Source organism: Colias philodice, chromosome 18 (assembly GCF_061535455.1).
Source record: "Colias philodice isolate Cphi_HAF_F1 chromosome 18, ilColPhil1 Martin Lab GWU primary, whole genome shotgun sequence".
NCBI classification, from domain to species: domain Eukaryota; kingdom Metazoa; phylum Arthropoda; class Insecta; order Lepidoptera; family Pieridae; genus Colias; species Colias philodice.
In genome coordinates this window covers 7407587-7433377 of record NC_143103.1, presented here as the reverse complement: position 1 = coordinate 7433377, position 25791 = coordinate 7407587, and the positions used below count along the sequence as shown (strand labels likewise).

General features: G+C 32.9%; 1 protein-coding gene across 1 annotated transcript; it reads left to right on the top strand.

Annotated features, from left to right (window-relative positions):
• The first annotated feature begins 15763 nt into the window (after positions 1-15763).
• On the top strand, positions 15764-19782 carry LOC149480593 (uncharacterized). Its single transcript, XM_089706425.1, has 2 exons — positions 15764-17033; positions 17134-19782. Exons 1-2 carry the CDS (start codon positions 16830-16832, stop codon positions 19117-19119), a joined length of 2190 nt encoding a protein of 729 aa, XP_089562551.1. The 5' UTR covers positions 15764-16829; the 3' UTR covers positions 19120-19782.
• Positions 19783-25791: the final 6009 nt, after the last annotated feature.

The following is a 25791-nucleotide window of genomic DNA, read 5'->3' as shown; positions in this document are numbered from 1 at the left end:
ATTGTTGAGTACCAAAGGATCATTTAAAACGCAATACTATAAGAGCTAATATTGTCTAAGAACTGTTTAGATTGCACATGTTCCTCTAAAACTTAAAAGTAGTGATTTCAAAGGTTCCGGCGTATCTTCAAACGAAAGCCGACTCCTTACTCCACTTTAAAGCATTACAAAAAGAACATACTACGTTAATATCGCCTATACAGAAGATGATCTGTAATCAATTGTGAGGTTATAAGCAAACCCACTTTTATATTATTTTGTCGGACCACACCACCGAATTTGTAGATTGATCTTCTATGTTTACCTCTAAGTCATTAAGACTATGTCGAAATCTGTCTGCAATAAGACGGGCCTCTCGCTATTCGTCCGTTTAAAGAGACCAATAGTTTCAATTCTTAATCTTTCATTAAACAAACTTATTAATCGTTCTTGTCTCAAATAATGGTAATATTCGCGTCCCTACTCTAGTCATTGCTTATGCTCATGTTCATCTTCGAGAGATCGAATAATATTATGGTGCACCCTATTATTTGTCAAACGGTCTTCATATTGAGTAAAAGTTTCAGAATTCTCGAGATAAAATATGACGATCGTGATCAGCTGTGAGACGTAATTCTCTCTCAGTGAGGGTTTCGGTCTCACGGGATAGTACAATATGCCATTTGCGATCAGCTGTGAGACGTTATATATACCCTCAGTGAAGGTTTCGGTCTCACAGGATAGTACATGCCGTTCGCGGTCAGCTGTGAGCCGCAATTCTCGTTGTGAAGCGGTTTCAGGTTCGGCATAACACATGTTGTTTTCGGTCAATAGTAAGCCTCTTATCTCTAACGATCCTTGAGAACTCTTATTTCTCATTTTCTTAACTTTGCTCGAATTTCGATATATAAAGATTTTTTAGGTGGCACTGATGCGGGTGAATAAAAATTAAAACGGACTAAGAGTGTTATAATCTCAATCATCATCATCAATACATATAATAAAATTGTGGAAAAGTGATGTCTGTACAATTAAAATATGTAGAAAAAAATTAGCAGGTGTTATTATTATCGAGAAATCGAGAGAAACCATTTTTTTCTCTTAAAAGCTCCCCCCCTCCCACTTCCCGAACTCCGATTGACCGTAATTTATTTTTCCTTACATTTTTATCATATCCTTTTCTAATGGGTTTCATCCTACTGCGATTTTTTTTTTGTTTCAAAAATTATCTACCCTGGTGTATAGGTAAATTTTCCACATAAAATGTCCTTTAAATTATGTCGTATTATATTTTTAACCCCCGACGCAAAAAGACTGGTGTTATGTGTTTGACCGCTATGTATTTCTGTGTGTGTGTGTGTGTCTGTCTATGGCACCGTAGCTGGCTAACAGGTAAACCGAATTAGATGCGGTTTTTTTTGTTAGGCAGAATATTTTCCGACGCTGGTTCTTAGATAAAGTGTATCAAAATTGGTTCATCCACTTATTATACCTACATAGGGGTAAAAGTGGGAATGAAAAAAATGAAAGTTATAATTTATTTTTAAAGATCGTCGGGAAGTTTATGAAATTATTTATTCCTTTTTCTATACACTTTTCTTCGTCTAAACGGTTTAGTTACGTGCTCTCTCTCTCTTCAGCCTTTAGTTACGTGCGTGAGACAGGAAAGATCTAATTTGGATTTGTTTCTGGATTTGATAAAAACTGAGTATCGATTAAGCTGATCAGTGGCTACTGGCTACACCATAGATTATTAAAAACATCCGTTTAAGAAAGGAAGGAAATAGAATTTGCTCCTCTCCCCCCCCTGGTTCCTAAAAAATAATATGACATAATTTAAAAGAAATTTTACGTAGAATTAGTTAGGCATTTCTTTTTTGATTTCGATATTATATACTAATCATAATTTTTAATTACAATATGTAGTAACTATTTGGTATAGGTTAGGCATTTCATTTCTTGATTTTCTTTAATAATTTGGTACGTAAGTTTTTTAGCTCAGTTTAGTAAGAAATTTTAATAACATTTCTTTTAATTATTTATGGTAGTACAACAGTACAGTATGGTTGTACGTATTTACTCAATAATTGTATGTTAAGTAGTAATTCAGCATGGGCGTAGCCACGGTGGGGCTGGGTGGGGCGCTTACCCTGGCTTTGATCTGGTAGGTACTAATTGTGAAAGGGAGTGGGCGTGGGCGTGGGATTGGGACTGAACGTGGCATATGGCGTGGGAGTGCGAGTGGGCGCGGGAGTGGGAGCATGAAAATAAAAATGATTTTTTATTGTTGCCCCACCCTGAGCCCATGGTCATAGGTCCCATAGTCACTATTCCACGCGAACGAAGTCGCGGGGACAGCTAGTAGACAAATATAATCAGAAAGCTTTGAACTCCTAAGCTCAACCATAAAAGATAGACATTTATGATGTCGGGAGATATTTTTTATATAATATGGAGAACATTTCTTTCATACTTGATTTCTGTGTAGCTTTAACCATTAAGATACACGCATTAAGAACGCACACGCGACGAAAGCTTAAAAATGGAGTTGCTGCTCTGCTCACGAATATGAAAAATAATTGTACCGAGTTTCGTTTAAATCCGTCGAGTAGTTTTTGTTTCTATAACGGTTATACAGACAGACAGACGGACAAACATTTTTGACGTCGATGTCGATCTCTAATCACCTCGTGATAGTTATTTAGGAAATATATTTCATGTGCAGAATTGACCTCTACAGATTTAATATAAGTAGGTATACATATATTTAGATTCCAATTTCCATGTAACGTTAAATTCGACTATATAATAACTAATAACAGACAACGCAGGTTACTCTCGTTTCCGTAAGTTGAGGCGGCTACATATTCGGTCCTAATAACATGACTTTTTGTGAACGAAACGACAGCGCGGTTTAATTCGATGGCAACACCATCAGAAAAAAGGAAATATTTTTAACTTTGAAAAAATATTATGATTTACACTATTAATACTATTTTAACATTAACACAAAATATAAGACTGTGAGTGTGTAAAAATAAATCCAGCTAGTTTCACATCACAGTTATGTTTATAATTAGGTATACGACATGAAAATATATTAATTACCTACCAAGCAATAATCATACAGATAAATACTGAACAAAAGTATTAACAGTCAAAGTATATTTTTACTAACAACATGTAAATGATGAAGGAATAATAATTATCAACGAACTAACCTTTTTGTATTAGAGTCCCGCCTCGTGATCGAATTATTAAAACACGAAGATTTTTAAAAATGTAACCAATGAACACAATCAATATTAGATTAACTGCAGTAATGGTGTCTAGTTTGACTTAAAATAATATACATCTACCCTCACTTTTAAAAATGTAGTATATTCACACGAATTATATAAGCGCACCTTATAGGGAAGGGAAGATTTATTATGGGTTAAAGAGTTAAATAAATAAATAACATAATTATATTTAAATTATTAATTTTTAACATTGTGTTCAGTAGTGTTAACATGTAAATTGATTTGATTTTTACGAAATCTCATAGATGGCGCTGAATCAAATTTGTCTTTATAGTACTAAGATTCATTAAACAGTTTCTCTGCCCAAATTACGTAAATGACGTAGTTTTTATAGTGTAAAGCTAGATAATAGCATGGCTTACTCAAAAACAACATTTAAACATGAGTCTTTAGATTGTACGCTGTCGTAGTACACGGAATACGTAAGAAAAGTAAAGGTTCACAGCTCCTCCCCCGGAGGTGATAGCATGATAATATGTTTAAAAAAACCTCACACGACCTGTTAGTAATATTCATGCAAAATTTGAAGTCAATCTATGCAGTACTTTTCGAGATTAGCTCGGACAAACATACAGACAAACAGACAAACAGACAAACAGACAAACAGACAAACAGACAAAAATTCTAAAAACTATATTTTTGGCTTCTATATCGATTATAGATCATGGATTATGTATTCTTTTAAAAAAATATTCAATGTACAGTTTTGACTTTCCTACGATTTTATTATATGTATGTATAGATGTATTTCATAAGGTTCGTGTTATTAAAAGATTTTCATGAGTTTGGAATATTTATATAGCAAAATCTGACAGACTCTACAAATAACTTTAAATAGAGAGTTGAATTGTATTATTTTTTTAAAAATATCGTAGTGTCCAAGAAGGTCAGGTAAATAATAGAATTACCAAATCACCGTTATAATTATAGATCAATATAATAGATATCATGTACAAAATATCATTAAATTGGTCGGCTTCAGCAATTTAGGGTAATCAAGCATTGTTATATGGATGGATGACTCTAAGACCCCATTAAAAGTATTGGAAAATACTTATTATGTATCATGTAACCTAGTCATTTTATAATAGCGATGAATGAAGCTATAAGTTTTTAAATAAATATGATATAATTGATTTTGATTTTAGACAACGCCTTTAGTACCGAAAAAAGAACTGCTTATTTATTAATCTTTAGCTACGTTTATTTCAATATTTATAAAACTTTATAAAAATTTCAAAATTTATAAAAAAATTTAAAATTATATTTTTGTTTATAGTTTATAGTTCACAAGAATAACAAGACAAATTAATCACTAGGGACCAAGATTTTGCTTCCATTTATATTCGGCCCTAATTTATCATTACACCCATTGAACAAGTCAGTTTGCTGTTACTTCAAAATTAAATGAAGTGCAAATTAACTTTTTGAGACTATTTCATTACACGTCAGGAGACGTGTGTAATTTAATTTTAGGTATTTACATTGGTTTCAAGATCGTCTTAAATGCTGTAATTATTATTAAATGAATAATTTAATGACGATTATGAAATGATAAAACATTTTGTGAGTGTCATTTTTTTAGGCATTATTTTTGAAAAAAATAATTGAGCACACGTGTCAGAAGTGAAACTTCTTTGGGCGAGATTCAAAGATACCAAAATCGTCTCTTTACTCCATGACGTGACGGTATTGCCACGACGCGACCTTGAAATTTTTAGTCTCAACGCGCCTAAAGAAGTTCACTTCACTCTAAAGATTATAGTCTATATTATTTAATTGGTCAATAAGTTTTTGCTTTCAATATGAAATCATAAGGCAAGAGATGGTCGCATAAATTGTGCATTCTGAAAGCTGAAAAATGGACAATAAAATACCATAACATCTGTAACATGAGCATTTAATAAAAACATGTTTTCCCGCAACATTTATAGCTGTGAACGTGATACTATTCTTAAATGAGATAGCAGCTGAAAGGGATACAGGGTAGAAAGTGTAAGGAATTCGATAGAAATGTACTGTTACAATGACACCTTACTTTTGTAAGAGTTAGGTTGCGTATATCGTTTCTTTGGAACGCAATTTGCGTCGAAAATGTATCGAAGCATATTTGACTTGTACTTACAATTTGAGTGTTGAGAAAACTTATGATTTAATAAAGAAACTGGTCGTACCTACCACCTATTTTAAAATGTAAATAAGATGAATCTTTATGGTAGCTAATATAAGTTTATCAATTTTACCTATTGATAAATTATAGGCATGCAGGATTATTCTTTACATAATTATAATAATAGCATTGTTATGTATGTTTAATTTAATTTGTAAAATACCGGAATATCTTCCTTAAAAAAACAGAACAATTGCACCAACTCGCCCTTATTTATATTGTTTTTAGTGTTATTTTTGGCTCGTTACGAAATATTATTAAGTAGTAGATGAAATGTGATTTTAAAGGAAATAATACTTACGTTTAATAATACGTTTTTAATTTTTCAGTTCGATTATACCATTATAACACATATTATAACATACTTGCATTTGTTTTCAGATGAACCTTGACGGGGACAGATATAAAGACCAAATAAGATCCCAGTATAAAGACATACACGGTATCAATAATTTGAAGCAAATCCAACGTTGAAGAGGTTCACAAATCAGTCACACGTCAAACAAGCTTACATCTGTCAGGAGTCGACTCTGTAATCGAATTGTTCTACATATTGCAATGTAGTTAGAGAATATGTTATAATATGTGTTTGAGTTTCTTCTTTAAATTATTGGATAGATAAATTAAATAGGTGTATTGTTGTGAAAATAGGTGTATTAGCGATGTTAGGGTTCTCATTTAAGTAGTTTGTGGGTAAGGTAAAGTGGGTAAATTTATAAAAAATAAATAACGAGAACACTCATTTCATAATTATATCCTCCTACTAATATTATAAATGTGAAACTTTGTGAGGATGTGTGTGTGTTTGTTACTCTCTCACGCAAATACTACTAAATCGATTACAATGGAATTTAGCACACATAGACTTGGATTAACACATAGGATAGGTTTTATCCCGGAAATCCCACGGGAACGGGAACTATGCGGGTTTTCCTTTGAAAACGCGGGCGAAGCCGCGGGCTGAAATCTAGTTCATTATAAATGGAAAAGTAAACAAATTAAATAGATACCAACAAAATAATGTAAACACGTAATACCTACTTATTTTTGGAATACTAATTTATTAAAAAACTAAGTAATAACAAACTCCGGTAAACTTAGCAGTCATAGTATTACACGTAGTATATTATTATTAGTCTGTGGTATTACTTATTAACAAGTAACAACAGCATCACTAAATTTTATCATGTTACTCTTTATTAAACAGGAAACTTTACGAAGGTTTTCTTTTTGATAAAATCATAATTGTTTAAGTTTTAATATGAAGGCTGAGATTAAATTTCTCTGGAGGTTTCCCTTTGATGAGGAAAGTTTTCACATATTTCGAATTATGAAACAACTATAGGAAACGGTTTATTTTTGGCTAACGTGAACCCGCGGTTTCACTCGAATAGTAACTTGGATAAAATACCCTATGTAATAATTAGATCTATCCAGTTTTTAATAATATATTTTTAGATACAAATAAACTCAGATTGAATAACAAGAATATAATTGAATATATTATGAACATCTATATAGACCGGGAGATACTGACACAAAATTTCGAGTCATTTGTAACAGGATGGCGGTTCTACAGGGGTCTTAGTACGCAATGACAAAAAGAAAAACGATGGCGTGAACGCTGGTACCGGCGGCTTAGTCGCGTGGGCGTTAGTCGAAATCGTCGGAAAATAGCGAAAGTCAAACGATTTGTAACAGTATGGCACTTATTTTTCCTGTAAGTTTGAGGATCAACAAATATAAATACAAAATTTCAAAGATCTAAGTGTTGGAAATCCTCACTTATATAAATTAATAATAAATTAAGTTTTCAAGTATAACAGCATTTTTTCCCCCTACTAGAAGTATGGCAAATATAATAATGGTCACATTTTATCAAATACTCTCCAAAAATCCAAATGCAATACTGGTACAAAAAGTTTGGCGAAATAAAAATTTTTTGCAGATTTTCGGCGGTATGGCGACCATTTGGAATCGTCCGAAAAGTATGGCATGGCGATTTTCGTAAAAGGCTGCACGACGATAGTTACCTGTGCAAAAGTTAGCCTGGTACAAATGGTTGAATGATTGTTTTATTTAAATCAACACATTCGCGTCGGTATGGCGGGCTGTAAGTCACACCGGAAAAGTATGGCATGACACTACCGCCTACTACTTTTTTATGGGCTATCGGTAAATTCTAAAATTTTTGTGTTACAAATCGTTTGACTTTCGCTATTTTTCCGACGAGTTCGACAAACGCCCACGCGACTAAGACACCGGTACCAGCGTTCACACCATCATTTTTCTTTTTGTCATTGCGTACTAAGACCCCTGTAGAACCGCCATCCTTGTTACAAATGACTCGAAATTTTGTGTCAGTATCTCCCGGTCTAATAGTGGAGCCAATTTAATAGGCAACATTTGACGTCTATCAATTTTATCTTCATAGGGTGGTATACCTGCATAAAAACATCGATTAAAGTGAATTAATCGATACGGACTTGAAACATTTGTCAATCGAACTTGAAACACATGTCAATAATTTATGATAATTTTTATTCCCAAGTAATCAATGCCTTCGATTCTAGATGTCTGATTTCGATTTTTAGAGTAACGTCTCTGGTATTTAAAAAGAAAAAAGGTTTATTGACACAAAATTGTAGCGACGTCAGTTCTTTAAATCAGAAATTGTTTATTATGTTTAGAATGGTTTATCAGTAAAATCAAATCCTAAAATTACTTATATCGGTCATTATTATAATAATTATGTAATCGTAATTGAAAAAAGTTAAGCAAATGTGCAGTTCTAACAAAACGAAATATCATGTCATAGGTCTACCAGTATCTGATGGCATATTTATATTTAAGAAATAAAAGATTTTTGTGTGGCAACTTATTTGACAACTATCAAATTGGATGTCAAATTATTTGTCTTTTTTGCAGTTGATGAATAATTTTTAGGATTTTGTCTAAAAAATCTTCGAAAATGTCGAAAAAGCCGCTGCGATCACAAGCAAGAGGTGTTGTTTATAATGTGTATAGAAAAACATTCGATGAAGAAGGGTCAAACACATCACAATTTTCAATTTTGAAGATTTTATTGGTAAATTGGACTTACCCGTTTTGATACTATAAATTAAAAAATATTATATGTAGGTAACTATAATATTGTTTGTTGATTAGAATATAATTTTATGAAAACTTATTACAGGAGTTTCCAATACGGCTATTCGTCAAGTCCAAGCTGTCCAAGTCAATTTTTTAATGTGTGTCTGTTAATACTTACGAAAATAAACATAATTTTATTTTATTTCTATTTTATTTTATAAAAAATTATAAGCACTTTTGATCTACATTATCATTATATCGATATTTTCACATGGCATACTGGTAATGAATATACAAATAGAGGTATGTTTAAATAATAATATGTATTACCTGTATAAAAGTAATTTGTATAATTGTATATTATACATGTAAGTATGTACCTACATAATATTAAGTGGATATCTCATTATTAAGTACAGTATTGTCCACTTATGTAATGTGAGTAATGATATTGAGGACAAAATAAAAAATAAGCAGTATCAAGATCGTTCAGTCCATTTTCCACACATTAGGGTTGCACACTCAAAATTTTGATTTCCCTAATTGCCATCAGATTCTGGTTTACCTATATTCTATGTTGTCGTTACTAGGTTACGTTGTTGAATTTTGTTGAACTGTCAAATGTTGCCTATTAAAATGGCTCTACTATAATAAACGTAATTTTAGGAAAGGTACCCACAACCCACATTGAAGTATTAAGAATTACGTAGAATTCTGGGTTAATATTGACATGATTTAAAAGAGCAACTATGGAGTTTCTTGCCGATTCTTCTCCATAGATACTGCTTTCCGAATCGGTGGTAAATGTTAAAAATACTTATGTAATGACGATTCGAAAGTGCTACTAAATAGTAGTCTAATTGAATAAATGAATGTTTGAGCTGAGTAAATATAGATTTAATATTATATGCAGTAAATTCCGAGCATTTAAAGCTACGTTTTCGTACAATTTACGTTTTAGTACAATTTTTTGTACTAAAAATTGTTATCAAACCTTATTACTTTATCACCTGTGATATAATTTTATGATTATAGTGTGTTAATATAGTTAATTAAAAACTACAACAGTGACCGCAGACATTATTTTCTTGACCGCGGTCATTATTACGAAGTATCGTTGGAAAAATAATTTTATTTGATAAGTAGGTATGTATTGAGTTTAAAGTATAATTCGTTATTTTCCAAATTTAATTTGTGTATCAATTCACCAATTAGGTACCATGTTGCATGCATTCAATAATTGAATGGAATTGAAATCAAATGCTTTGTTGTTTCAATTTATATCGAAAATAATAATGCATTATAAGTAATTCCAATACAACCTATGCTATTATTATAAAGCTCTAACAAACATCAATAGTTTTATTTCAAAGAAATATGGGTTTAATTTCAGAGAAAGAGAAATTTATCGCTTCACGGTAAAAACTTTGTAGTTTCATTTTGCTATTTGTAAAATCTCTATACCGTGTAAATGCTCAAAGAGCGGTTTTTCAATGAAGTTATTATTTTCATTAAATATCCACATTTCAATAATGCTTGTTCAACTAATAGAATATACTAGATATGAATATCGTATGAAAACACAAACGATGTTTTAGTTGTGGTTTAAGTATGAATATTGCTGTATTTTTACCGACATTGCGTAGGTTGGTTTTATAAACATAGGTTAAAAGGTTGAACTCATATTATAAATATAAATATTGTATTTTATGTAATTTTAAGTAGTTAACTTAGTAATGTAGTTTTAACATTTTGGCGTAACTAAAGAAAAAACACGTGTGGCACTCGAGGACTGCCGCGGTAAAGCTATTGCATAGCATGCCTTCAAGCCACACCTCCGAGCCCGTCGGAGTGGGGAGCGTGAGGTTTTTTCGTTACGGAATTTCTGGATTCGGTCCCCGCGCTCAAGGCCCGCGATAGAAGCTATGCAATAGCTTAAAAATATCAATTGAAGGGATTGAATATGATGAACCAGGGTGTCATTATCATTACCATGGCTAAATTCTCGAGAATTACCACCGAAATCAAGACAATATGTCTATTAATAAATGTCAACCGTTCACTTACTTAACGAGTCATCAATCTCAATTCTTTAGCCCATTTCCATTCTGCAATTATAAATTCTAAAAGCACAGATGGAGCCCTTCGTGAAATGCCTGTCAGGAACGACCGGCGAATAATAATTATGAACTAACTTCTTTTAAATTATAATAATATTTTTGTGAGAAATTTTCCCTTGTTTTTTTTTGTGTATTTCAATTTTCAATAACAAAGTAAATTACATTATTTACTGGATGAAAACAGTATGCTAAAGTTGAATGAACGTATAGAATAAAAAATAGAGCGTGAGTGCTGAGCACACGTGTCAGAAGTGAAAGTCTTTGGCAAGATTCAAACGCTGAACGGATTTAGATGATACTTGGCAGCTCTGTAGCTTATTTACGAGAAAGTTATAGAAATATGTACATTGTTTTTGTATGAAACCGCGCGACACAGCTAATACATTGGTAAATAAATATTCACAACATATTCAATAATAACGCTTTAAATATTGAATGGAAATGATTTCAATTCTCTACAAATCCCTGAGAAATGAATTTTGTCATTGAAACAATTCTTTCTAGATAAAGAAATTGTAGAGAAATCCTGAATAAAATTTTCCGGAGTAACTGAAAAGGAAATTAAAATCGATTTTTCTTGTCACCGGTATTGTAAGTCAAATAATACTGAAATTTTAATCATTCTTATACTAAATTCCGTTTCTCCTCAATATAACAAAAGTCGACTGAAATTTTCACGACTATTTTTACGTTAAATAATATTTTTTTAAACCTTAGAAAGAAGTCTGCGTCAAATTTACGCATGCGTTTCCGAAACATAGCTCTATCTTTTAAAAATTATATATAATAACAGTTTATAGAAAAAAATTAATATACCTCGACTAAGAGATGACTAAGAGCTAACTGAAAAACATGCGTCAATTTTACGCATCTTTTTCGTTTTTTCCGTACTACTTATTATGATTATACGGAGCTCTGATGGACCGAAAAACAGGCAGAAAAATACAAACAGATAAATAAATATTATATTCAGATCAGTCAAGCTTTGATTTTCACGTCTAAATGTATGTATTATCTATTAGTAATGACTCCATCACGGCGAATATATTGATAGTATGAGATTATCAAACTTTGTTTCACCGATAAGTCTCATTAACTACAGATTATTATTAATATGACGTCATCAAGAAAGAAGAAAGAAAGAATAACATTTAATGCATCAGCTGTAGAACTTTCTCGTTTTAATTACAGTGTGACATCACTTCGTAACCGCGTGGGCGTGATACCCATGTGACATCAATTATGTCGAAAGATATTTTTCCTCGAAGTTTTTCTTGCTCTTATCCATAAAGATTTATTTGTTTTTTCCCTACAGTATTATTGTTTATTTATACAGGTAAGCAGCGTTAGACCTTTTTTGTCGTTATAAATAAATTAATTTAGATTATAGATATATAGATAATTTTAGATAGATAGAATAGGCTATACTTACATCTATACATATAATAAAATCGTAGGAAAGTCAAAACTGTACATTGAATATTTTTTTAAAAGAATACATAATCCATGGTCTATAATCGATATAGAAGCCAAAAATATAGTTTTTAGAATTTTTGTCTGTTTGTCTGTTTGTCTGTTTGTCTGTTTGTCTGTATGTTTGACCGAGCTAATCTCGAAAAGTACTGCATAGATTTACTTCAAATTTTGCATGAATATTCCTAAGAGGTCGGGTGAGGATAGTTTAAACATATTATCATGATATCACCTTCGGGGGAGGAGCTGTGAACCTTTATTTTTCTTACATATTCCGTGTACTACGACAGCGTACAATCTAAAGACTCATGTTTAAATGTTAGTTTCGAGTAAGCCACGCTATTATCTAGCTTTACAAAATAAAAACTATGTCATTTACGTAATTTGGGCAGAGAAACAGTTAAATGAATCTTAGCAGTATAAAGACAAATTTGAAACAGCGCCATCTATGAAGTGTTAGAAAAATCAAACACACGTTAACTATTGGAAATTAATAATTAAATGACGCATAGTTATATAAATGTTGTTTGACAATATCTAGATTGACACTATAAAAATTATGCCATTTAAGTAACTTGGGAAGAGAAACATAGTTTAAAGAATGTAAGTTGTATAATGTTAATTTTGTAACAGCGCCATCTATGAGATTTCGTAAAAATCAAATCAATTTAAATGTTAACGCTACTGAATACACAGTTGGAAATTTATAATTTAATATTATGTTATTTATTTAACTCTTTAGCCCATATCTTCCCTTCCCTATAAGGTATATTTCGTGTAAATAATAAATATACTACATTTTTTTAAAGTGAGGGTAGATGTTTATTATTTTAAGTAAAACTAGACACCATTATCTATAGTTAATCTAATATTGATTGCGTTCATTAGTTACAATTTTAAAAATCTTCGTATTTTATAAATTTACTAGCTTACAGCCCGCGGGTTCGTCCGCTTTGTCTAAAACCTAATAAATTATAAATACTAAAACCTTCCTCTTGAATCAGTCTATCTATTAAAAAAACCGCATCAAAATCCGTTGCGAAGTTTTAAAGATTTAAGCATACAAAGGGACATAGGGACAGAGAAAGCGACTTTTTTATACTATGTAGTGATATTTATAAAGCAATTGAATGCCATAAAACCAAAAATATCAATTAATGCAATCTTCGTGTTTTGTGAATTTTCACCATCATGCGTTCCCACAAAAAGTAAGTTGTTACTTATAGGTAAGTATTTATTTTTTTATAATGATAGCAATTCATGTTTTTTGTTGGTAGGTATTATATTACACTTTTAGAATGAAATAATAAAATGATGAATTCTTTTAATATTATTTTGAGGTGCATTGGGAACAGTAGTTTTTGATAAAATTTTATTTGTAAGTAGCTTTTTTTATAGATTTACAGTTAACTTTTGATTTTTTTATTTACAGATTCAATGCTCATAAAATTATATCGCCTTTGGAAGACGATTTCTGCTGATATTTTTACAACACCACTTGAAAATTGATGATTTGATGATAAAGATAGTAGCAGCGAGGATTAAGTGGAAATTAGTAATCATCCGCTTCGTCAATTTTTGACTGAAGTTAATGTCCAACGTCCAATGGTTCAATCATTGGAAGTATCTCGGGAAATTTTGGAGGATATTTTTCAGGAAGGAGAGGAGGGGCAGCCAACCACATATCAAACGACTACGTTTTAGTACCGAAAAAAATGTTATTCCAAATGAAACGTAAATTTTGCACTCACAACTGTACAAGTAATGTTTTTATTTTGACTTTGCGGTCATCTGATTATAATATTTATCGTTATGGCTATCGAGGTACCGACCGTACTGGGATCAGAGTACATGATACAGTTCATCATCCAGGATTGCTAAGAGCATTTTAACACTGAAAAAGATGTTTTCTTTGAATCGTAGTTGCTTCATTTATTTATTTTTAATCATTTTACATAATATGTTTTATATTTTATAAATATAATATCATTTTCATTATTTAAGTAGATAAAATAAATTATGTAACGGTTTTATAAGAAAACACAGTATATTTATTAGGCGACGGTGATTTCTTCCAGGCAAAAGATATTCATCAGCTCAATAAAATTGAATAGTATGTTGTTAGTTATTCTTTAGATTCACAATTGTAATGAGCATTTCCACAAGCAAGTTGTATCGTAGTTTAGATATATCATAGTTTTGACATATTAATGTTCCAACAAAACCCTCAAATTTTTGAGCAGGGTTGAGCAAGATAATTTGAAAAATGTGCCGTGTTAACACGTTCACTGCGGGTCACCCACAATTGGCCTGGTGCTGTGCCAAATCACTGTGCGCGCGGAAAAAACAGGTCTTTCTCGCTTGTGCGGAACAGGTTTCCTGGGCATTTTTATGAGCATGATAGAGACAAATATAGTTTTCGAATTGTGACAAGTAATGTAGTAATATAGGCAGTTTACTTACGCGACAGGTCGATTTCGACCTCCGCCGCACAGGACTTTAAAAATGTTACCTTAGTGCGGGAGCGGGCCTGTTTCGGTGGGTGACCGGTAGCGACCTGTTGCCGCACTGTGCAGATGCGTACGCGTTGAGCCGCCAGTAGTGTTGTGCAGTCACGGGAAAAGGACGCGCGATCGTCGACTTCAAAATGGCGCATCGTAAAAAAAAAAATAACGCTAGAAAATGTAAGTAATAGTGATACTGAAGACGATTACGAAGAGACTAAACGAATTAAATACAGGAAAATATTTCAAAAGCAAGAACCAAAGCCATCCACCAGCAAAATCACAATTTTAGAAAATAAAATAATCCGCCCAGCAAATTATAAACGCCAAAGTATTCTCGGCGACGACATAAGTGACAAAGAAATTTTCCCTAACAGAAAAAAATATGACTACCCTCATTCTAGAAATGATATATTTACATCAGTCCGAGTGGAACAAAACTTCATGTTATGAAATCTGTCCCCGTCTATAAAACACGGAAGTTAACATTTAAATGTTTATTTAGATTTTAATAAATTTTACTATGTATGTTTCAAAAACCTGAGGCTTCGATGTTATTTCTATTGTGTTATGTTATGTTATGGTTTGAATTAGTAACTAACTGGCATTATGAATGAAAAAAACATTATTCTATTATAAAAAGAATTTTATTTAATTTTGTTTTTAATTACCTGGCTTAGTGCTTATAAGATTTAAATATAATTAATGACTCGATATTTTATTTTCTTTCACTATCCCATCACTATAAAAATTACACTTTGGTGCGGGATCAGGCCTTGTCGGCCTGACAATTTCGATTGCTAATTTCTCAATTTCTGTTTAGAGAATCCAGGGGCGGGATCAATGTATAGACAAGTGATTCATCAAGATTTCAAAACTGTAAAAAAATCATAGATACTTTATGGGTTGGCTAAGATAATAGAGCTTTAATACTTCTCAGAGCTGTCGTGTCGAAAGGGCCTGCCACGCACATTAAGAAAGTCAAGTGGGTGCTTTTTTGGACTGCCACCGCACCAGCTGAAAGTCATTGTTATTTTTTACGCAGTGAACGTGTTAAGTATTATAGAAAAGGTTAGTTCGTTGGTAATTATTATTTCTTCTTCATTTACAGGTTGTTAGTAAAAATAAAGGAGGATGGCCACATATGACCTGAATGCGAACATTAATCATCGGTGTATCAAAAAATAGTCATTTATGCGTGCTTTTACTAACGGGGTTTAACTTATTTTTTTCGGGCCGGGAAAATATTATATATTAATAATAAATAAACTCAAATTCATAACATATTTTCTTAAGTTTGAACGCATCCAAACGTCTTTCATTTATACCTGTGGTATGCGTTTCGTTTTCACAGCGGGAGTTAATTAAGCGATTACATTTAAAAAAATGCTAGAATAATATATATTTCTTTGTTTTATTTCACCTATCATATTTTATAGCAAAAAACAGTAAGAAAGATATATATTATGATTGATGATTGATTATGATTAACTAGCTCTGCGACCCAAACAGAGTCTTGGCTTCCGACACGAGTTCACGCCACTTTCCTCGATCGTGCGCAGTATGCTGTGAAGGAACACAGCATATATATTATAGATTTAAAAAATATTTTTTGCCATAAATACATTTAACAATATACCTGAAATATGTAAAATGGATCGTATTTTTTACCGGCATAATAGACCCACAGGTTAGATGACACATGACATGCGTAGCTGGCTTGCTGTTAGCGTCGTTGTGTTCTGAGCGTTTTTCCTGTGTTTTTAGTGGTTTTTCGCGACTTGGCTTTGACTACGGACTCCGATTGATCTTTTTAATTTGACGACTATTTGCTATTGCCCCCTGGACACTGATAACGCTTTGTGAATTGGTTCAGAGTGCCGAGAAACATCTCGTTTGCTACAATGAACCCGAGTCAACGGCCCATTCATGGACGTTTGAAGTGTATTAATTGCAATATTTGCATTAATACGCTTCGCCGCTTCATTGTCCTGCAACTTGACTCCAGAATCATATCGTTAATCAGTAGTTGGATCGATCCGATTATCGTAAGTTTATTTTTTCTATGTATCGAATCATTGATTACTTCCAGCTCTATGCATATAATACTAACCTACAATGATTTTTGTTTCCTTATTTCCAGATCACTGAAGATGATTACATTTGTGAAGCTTGTCACGATATTGCAATGCGTGCGGTTAATGATGCGTTAAACCGTGACAGTGGTGAACAGCAGGCTGCTGGATCCTCTCACCAAGGCCACACTCAAGTGTGTGTTCTATGTGGTCTCTCAATATTAAGGCGACGAAGTGACCTTATCTTGAGAGGAAATGGTTCTTATTTGGACAGAAGTATTGCCAATATTGTTCAATCCAGGATTGCACCGCGAGAGGTCAGTAATATGCCCAGAAACAAAGTTAGCAATAGTCTACGATTATAATTAATTCATGTTATCACAAAGTATTTTATACTAAAATGTCTATCTTTTATAGATAACATCATCTCAACGTATTTGTCATCCTTGCTGGCTGAAATGCAGACGATCTGCACTTCGAGCCCAAGAAATCGAAGGATTAAGATCATCGACTCCTGTTGAGGAAATAAGACCGGAACCAGATGTTTCTAACCAAGTTATAGAACATCATGTAGAAGCTGAGGAAGACAGGCAAGAAGACTCGAACGTACCTGATCAACCGGTAGCCGAAATTATTCTACAAAATTATAGACGAGCTGCAAATACAGCTTCTCATTGTTTATTTGCTGGATGTGTCAATACAAGTTTGCATACTATTTCTGACTCTTTCCGAGCTACTATCTTGGGTCACTACAAGTTTTATATACCACTTTTGGCAAGAGTTTGTGCAGAGCATTTATATGGCAATAACTGGGACAGTCTATATGATTTGCCAAGCAGCATTAAAACTTTTACTGTACAGCAAATAGAACATGTGTTTTCATTTGTTGCTTCAGAAAAAACTTATTTAGACTTTAGTACTTTAGAAACTATTCAAGAAATAGATGACAATTTATTTTTTTATTGGATCGGAAGATCCAAGCAAGATTTTATTGCATTAGTGAATGAAGTTCCCAGGATCCAAGATACTCATAGAGGTATTTTGGGCTTGGGTACATTATTAATGAAATTAAGGACGGGTGAATCAGATGACAGAATCTCAAAACTGATAGGAGTACCTCGTCGAACGATGGAAAGATTAATGAACAAAGTAAGAGAATTGCTTGTACAAGACTTTGTTCCTAGTCATCTAGGACTCTCACATATTTCAAGAGAGAATTTGCTACAGCATAATTTGCTCTTGCCAAATGGTATATATAATAATGACAATAATGAACAAGTAATCTTGATTTGTGATGGTACTTATATTTACATAAATAAAAGTTCAAACTACATGTTTCAGAAAGATACATATTCCTTACATAAGTACAGAAATCTACTGAAACCATTTTTAATTGTGGCATGTGATGGGTATATTGTCGACTGTGTTGGTCCATACAAGGCAACCACTTCAGATGCAGATATAATGACATCTCTATTTAAAAATGAGAATTCTTCTCTCCGATCATATCTCCAAGCAGATGATATATTCATTTTAGACAGAGGCTTCCGAGATTCCATTAGCTTGTTACAAGACTGCAATTATAGAGCTTATATACCAGAAACTCTTCTGGAAGGCGAGCATCAACTAACAACACTTCAAGCAAATAAAAGTAGGTGTGTCACTATTTGTCGTTGGGTAGTGGAAGTAGTTAATAGGTATTTTAAGAGAGATTTCAAATTATTACGACATGAATATTTCAACAAGAATGTGCCACACATGATGCAGGATTTTTCAATAGCAGCCAGTCTTTTGAACAGGTTTGGTGTTCGCCTAAGAAACAGAGATGATGCTGAGGAAATGTTAACCATTTTAAGAGAACGGATGCTTCTACAAAATAATTTGGCACTAATGGTAGAGAATACTAATATGAATAGAAGGTATTCTAACTTTGATAGTATAACAGCAGATAGGGATAACTTAATAACGTTCCCTAGAATGGAGATGAATGAATTGATTCTATTTGCTTTAGGAACATACCAGATTAAGCAAGCGCGATCTTATTACGGAGAGCATATTCGATTTCATGGTGACTACAGAATAGAGGTAGCAAGTGAAAGCATAAATGCAACGGAGCACAATTTGAGAGGAAGTGACAATAATATACTAATACGAGGAAAAATTAAATCAAGACATATATCTAGCAAGAGGTATTATGTTTATATTTTAATTGAAAATGGAATATCGGGGAGAGAAGGTATAAAAGAGTACTGTTGCAACTGTTTGGTAGGGCGTCGAACGGTTGGATGTTGTGCTCATACTATGACATTAGTATGGTACCTTGGATGGGCCAGACACCAGTCCAATATTTCTGCTCCTGCTGAGTTCTTAGATTCTGTGGTTGTAAGAGAAGATATAGAATAAATTAATAAAACTACTATGCATGTTTTATTTAAAAATCACCTTTATTTTTCTTTTGCATTTGTCATGACAGAGGCTTTGGCAGTGGTACACTAATTATTTAATAGTACGTTGCACATTTCGCCAGTTATGTTTTAAAGACCCATGTAATAGTTGCAGACCCTACTGCCATCAATAGAATGGATAGAACAGTTTAAAATATTTTATTGTTATTTGCATGGTTAAAAAAATAGCTACCATAAGTACGTACTCATTGGTGGACTGCTTACTGCTTCAGGGCATTGCTTTCCCTATCAACATTTTAACTACCAAAACCGCAGAAAAATCGGTACTTAAGTAAATGTTAATACTTATGTGTCGATGAATGCTCATAAATCCATTCAACATGATTTTGTTTATTACATAATATGTCACTACAGTGTTGTATTGGCATAAATAACAACCAAATAAATAACATAGGCTACGTAGTCTGTAGGTATAACTCTAAACCATATTCATTATATACCATAACCTCAAAAATGGCAAATTATGTGAAAATTCTAAGCTCCACCACTTTCAAATAATATATTTGCAATGTGGGATTGTTAAGGGTGGTTAGGCGAACCATTTAAGCCCTATATTAATCATGGTCGCGACATTTCATAGTCAGGTCATCGTATGTATGGGCAGTGGCCGATGTCCTTTGACTAACAGTCAAAGTTTATTTTAACTAATACTACTTAATATCTATTATACCTACTTATGTTCAGTATTTTTTATCTGTATTATTATTGCTTGGTATTTTCATGTCGTATACCTAATTATAAACATAAGTTTGATGTGTAATTAGCTGGATTTATTTTTACACACTCACAGACTTATATTTTATGTTAAAAGAGTGTTAATAGTGTAAATCATGATATTTTTTCACAATTAATAATAATCCTTTTTTCTAATGGTGTTGGCATTAAATTAAACCGCGCTGTCGTTTCGTTCACAAAAAGTGATGTTATGAGGAGCGTATTCGGTCCTCATATCATAAAAAATCAGTGCGAAAACAATAAACACGTGTGATCCGCCCGCACCGGCCCGCACGGCAGATCGGGGCGGTCTGACGCGAAGTGGGGACAGCGTTGTCACTGTATTGCTCTTGCCACGCTGTTCAACAGACTTATTCGAAAGTTCAGTTTTGTGTTAAGACCGCTGTGACAACCAACCCGTGAGACAACCAAACCCGGTCTCCCCTACTATCCCGTGAGACCGAAACCTTCACTGAGAGGGTATGACGTCTCACAGATGATCGCAAACGGCATATTGTACTATCCCGTGAGACCGAAACCCTCACTGAGAGGGAATTACGCCTCACTACTGATCACGACAGTCATATTTTATCTCGAGAATCTGAAACTTTACTCAATATGAAGACCGTTTGACAAATGATAGGGTGCATCATAATATTATTCGATCTCTTGAAGATGAACATGAGCATAAGCAATGACTAGAGTAGGGACGCAAATATTACAATTATATGAGACAAGAACGATTAATAAGTTTGTTTAATGAAAGATTAAGAATTGAAACTATTCGGTCTCTGGAAACGGACGAATAGCGAGAGGACCATCTTACTGCAGACAGATTTCGTCATAGTCTTAATGACTTGAGGTAAACAATCTACGAATTCGGTGGTGTGGTCTGACAAATATAAAAGTGGGTTTGCTTATAACCTCACAATTGATTACAGATCATCTTCTGTAAAGGCGATATTAACGTAGTATGTTCTTTTTGTAATGCTTTAAAGTGTAGTAAGGAGTCGGCTTTCATTTGAAGATACACCGGAACCTTTGAAATCACTACTTTTAGAGGAACATACTGTGCAATGTAAACTGTTATTAGACAATATTCGCTCTTATAATAGCGCGTTTCAAATGATCCTTTGGTGCTCAATAATTATCAGAAGGTCCGTTCATGCTTACTTTTAAGATACAAGGTCAAGTTTACCATTTGATAGGATCCCTTTTGCCTGTAGGCCAACCTAAGTTTGTTTAAATATATTTTGTATTCGACTACAACGAATAGTGGAATACAAGAAATCAATATTTCTCAAATTTAAAACTGAACTCATTTCACAATTTTAGAACAGGTTAATTCGTATGTATGCAGTTTTAAATCGACATTAGAAGCTTTTCCTCAAGATGGTGATATCGGCACTCAGGAACTCCCTGGACGTGTTATAACGCCCAGGCCACAGTATTACAAATTTTTCCTAAAATAGAGCAACGAATGTATTTTCGCATAGCAACGAAGGGGAACTTGCGGGGGGTCAAGTGACGCGGGCCACTTACCACAAACATGCTTAGTTTGTGGTACCGAGCGCGAAAGAAAGTCATCGTGTTTTTAGTAAAGTTACTATGTTAACTAACGTAATTTAATACTTAAGTACATATTCTATAATGGTGTGCTCAAACTGTTAATCTACATTTAATTTAGATTATTATATTTTGATACTAAGTAATGTAGAATTTAAATCACATTCATTCATGTTTTCTTCAGATTTCAGAGTGTTCAATTTTAATGTAAGTAGTTAAATTTTATAAGAGACAATAATTAAGAACAAGTTAAGAAAATTCAAAAATAAAGTGTCACGTATTTTTTTTAAACGACGAATGACGAAAAACGACCTAATCGCGGACGAAGTCGCGGGCAACAGCTAGTCATATTATAAAAATCTACTCTACTACTACTCTTGTTGTTTTTTCCAAAACAAATCGGACCAGTAGTTCCTGAGATTGGCGCGTTCAAACCAAAAAACAAACAAACTCATCAGCTTTATAATCTTATATATAAAAATGAATCGCAAAATGTGTTGGTAAGCGCATAACTCGAGAACGGGTGGACCGATTTCGATAATTCTTTTTTTATTATATTCCTTGAAGTACGAGGATGGTTTTTATGTAGAGAAAACGTAAATATGTACCACGGGCGAAGCCGGGGCGGACTGCTAGTATTAGTATAGATACGATCACGGTGTGTTATATCATTAATAAATTTCAAATTAAAACAAAAAGAAACAAAAGTTTTAATTACATCACGCGGACGTTGTGTTGACTTTCACCTGAAATACAAAGGACAGAAAAACAGTCAGAAAAGTTTGTTTATAACCTGATACATTGTGAACAAACTTTACTATTAATAGTATTAAAACTCTTTAATAACTTCTTATAAATTGAGAAAGTTTGTGAGGATGGAAGTATGTGTATGTTTGTTACTATTTCACGCAAATACTACTGAACCGATTACAATGAAATTTAGCACACATATAGAGGGTTACTTGGATTAACACATAGAATAGGTTTTATCCCGATCTCCCACGGGAACGGGAACTATGCGGGTTTTTTTTAAACGCGGGCGAAGCCGCGGGTGGAAAGCTATTTGATAGATTTGAACCGTGTTTTCAGTAAATGTCATTTCATTTTGATATTCGGCCGCAATGGATTAGTTGAGAGTTTGATTCATAGCCGTTCGCTAACGTTTTAGGATAAATGGCCTACTGACTGTGGTTTCAATATACATTGATATGGATTTGAGTGAAGGAACAAAACGTTAATTTTGTCATGCTATTAATATATTTAATGTGTTGATATTCGCAGAATAAATTTTTGCCTATTATATTTTTGTAAACTATTTTGTTAACAATACATTTATGACACGTTTTATATTCACTAAAAGTTTGCACAAAGGGTTATTTCTGTCATTTCTTTGAAATTTTATATAAAACTAGCGGTCCGCCCCGGCTTCGCCCGTGGTACATATGAAAAATAGATGTTGGCCGATTCTCAGACTTACCCGATATGCACAGAAAATTTCATGAGAATCGGTCCACCCGTTTCGGAGGAGTATGCAGACTAACATTGTGACACGAGAATTTTATATATAAGATACAGTTTTAACTGTGCATTAATAAATTAGCTTTTCCAGGAATTATTTTCAAAGAGCGGTATTAACAGGTTTGTGACATCACAAAGTAATACATAGTTAAGCTGACCTTTGTGAAAAGCTTTTTCAGGAAATATGTATAACGAAAAGTTACGAAAGTTGTTAAAAAGTTCGTTTGAATCAAGGTATATTTTAATCGTACTTTGTATTATAGTTAATCAAATAATAATTAATCGTTTATTAATTCGTACAGATAGTTTGGTAACCTCTAAGTACAGATAGAATTATTGTTTCAAAAATATAAGAGTGAAATTGTCAAAATATAAAAAAGCTGTTTCGTTGTTATAAATATATTTTTTTTACTATTTTTTCAACCTTTTAACACAGCATTTTCCTAGCTAGGGAGACAGAGCCGCATTTTAAATTGTATTGTTCCCAAGTGTGAATCTGTAAGCCCTTAATGAAAAAATTCAAATGTGTATCTACCGTGATAGCAAATGACAAACACAAAGAAGTTCATCGAATACGAGTACTAGTTTTGATAAAATAAAAACAGAACACCTACTATTTGTATTAACAGTGAAGGTACTAGTTTATTTCAGCATCTGTATTCCGAAACAGTATTTACTGTAAGAACTTCGCGCAATTGAAGCTGAGGTTTGCTAGCTTTATTAAAGAGTAAATATCAAGAAAACTATAACTAAATTTAGCCAGTTGGAATTTCAGCGGAATGAGTTTGACTTTGCCCGGCTTTACACAACATAGCTTGTGGCTTATTTCTCCCACATCAAACTGTGTTTGTAATTCGCGTAATAATTTAGAAAATATATTGTTACTAGTTCTGCCTTTATTTTATTTGCTGACAAAACCGTGAATGTTTGAGACTGTATAGATGTTAAGTAGAAGATTTGAGGGTAAAATCTGAAGTCAATGACTTGAATGAATACCTTTATCTATCACTATGCCCGATACCTGAATGAATTGTGATAAATGTACCAGATGTAGGACACTTTTAAGAGCATTCCATAGTAATATTATCTGTAACAATAATGGGTTGGTAATGAAGCTACTTAAATAATAAACTGGTCTTAGGACTTAGTGTGATGATATTATTATTATAGCCTATAGCCTTCCTCTTCTTTCAAATCGGATCAGGAGTTCCTAAGATTAGCGCGTTCAAACAAACAAACTCTTCAGCTTTATAATATTAGTATAGATTAGGGTTCTCATCTCGTATATTTTGTCGTATAAATTATCTCCATCCGTCGCTTCAGGCCTTGGCCATAAAAGTGAAATTTGAGCTTTTATCCTCTTAAATTTAGTAATTACGAAAACAATAGTGGTGATGTGAAGGGTCAAGCATTATGTTCCGAATTGATATGTAGAGCTTTCACACACACATGGAAAATTCTAGCAAAAATATATTATAAGTGTGAGTAATAATAGAAATGACCGTCAATTGTTTTAATCGTTGGCTGAAGTATAGAACATTATATTCGTTCTTTACGCGGTCTAGGTCCTACACGATCATAAGGTATACAAAAGAACATCATAGACAAAATATATAAATATTTTCTATGTGTATTTAAAAAAATATTTTCAATTATTTTTATCAAATGACATCATTCCCTACAATAATATGAGTTATATTATTTGCGTTTGCTTTTAGCTTTGCAGGTAATAAATTATATATAATATATAAGTAATTAGTATAAAAAATGAAATATATACACTTTTATTTATATACAACTAGCTGTGCTTCGCGGTTTCACCCGCATTGCTCCGCTTCTGTTGGTGATGATATTATATCGCCTAGAGTCTTCCTCGATAAATGGGCTATCTAACACCGAAAGAATTTTTCAAATCGGACCAGTAGTTCCTGAGATTAGCGCGTTCAAACAAACAATCAAACAAACAAACTCTTCAGCTTTATAATATTTGTATAGATTGAATTAATTTTATAGTAGTCCCAATGCTAAAGAGAATATAAAGCCTAACCCTAAATTATTGTTCTCATAACAATGTCTACATTTTAAATTCCTCACCAAAATGAAAATATTGTCGACATAATAACGAAATTTCATAAACTTCAATTAAGTAGGATTTAGGCGGTTCCAAAATTAATTAAATGCGTATAAGAGAACCCTTATTCATTCAAACAAAAGCAATTCAATTTATTCAGCAAATATATGAAGCTAATCGTCCTTCGCCGGCTGTCACGTGTTTTTAGGGTTCCGTAATTCAATAGGAAGAAGCGGATCACTTCGTTGTCCATCTGCCTGTCTATCAAGACACTTTTTTTCAGGAACGCGAGGCATCCAGAGAAATTTCTATTGAATACTTAAGTCTACGGTCCCTTGAAGCTATGAAAAAATCAAACTTGAAAGCCTATGCAATCAAAAGATATAGCCTATAATGCTGCAAATTTCAACATTCGCATGGGAAGCAAACCTAAAGGACTCGCGTAAACACAAAATCTTGAAATTTGGTATGAAGCAACATCTTATAGAACAATTAAAGGAAAAAATGTGTAAAGTATTACTTTACAGTTACAACATATAAAATCAGGTTTACAGGGAAACCCTCGGTGCGCGAGCCCGACTCGCGCTTGGCCGGTTTTATTATGATATCAGTTGTGTGTGACGTTTACATTGCGAGGTTTCATACTGAAATTTGTATGAATATTAAAATATCTCCCATTTATTTTTGTTTGCGACGGTGAAAATATATTTGGTTCTGGTTCCTATATTTTTGAGTGAATTT

Excerpts from the sequence above, each read along its gene's own strand:
- LOC149480593 (XM_089706425.1), top strand. The coding sequence starts at position 16,830 with ATGCGTGCGGTTAATGATGCGTTAAACCGTGACAGTGGTGAACAGCAG. Across the intron at positions 17,034-17,133 it reads CCAGGATTGCACCGCGAGAG|ATAACATCATCTCAACGTAT; the intron begins GTCAGTAATATG and ends TATCTTTTATAG.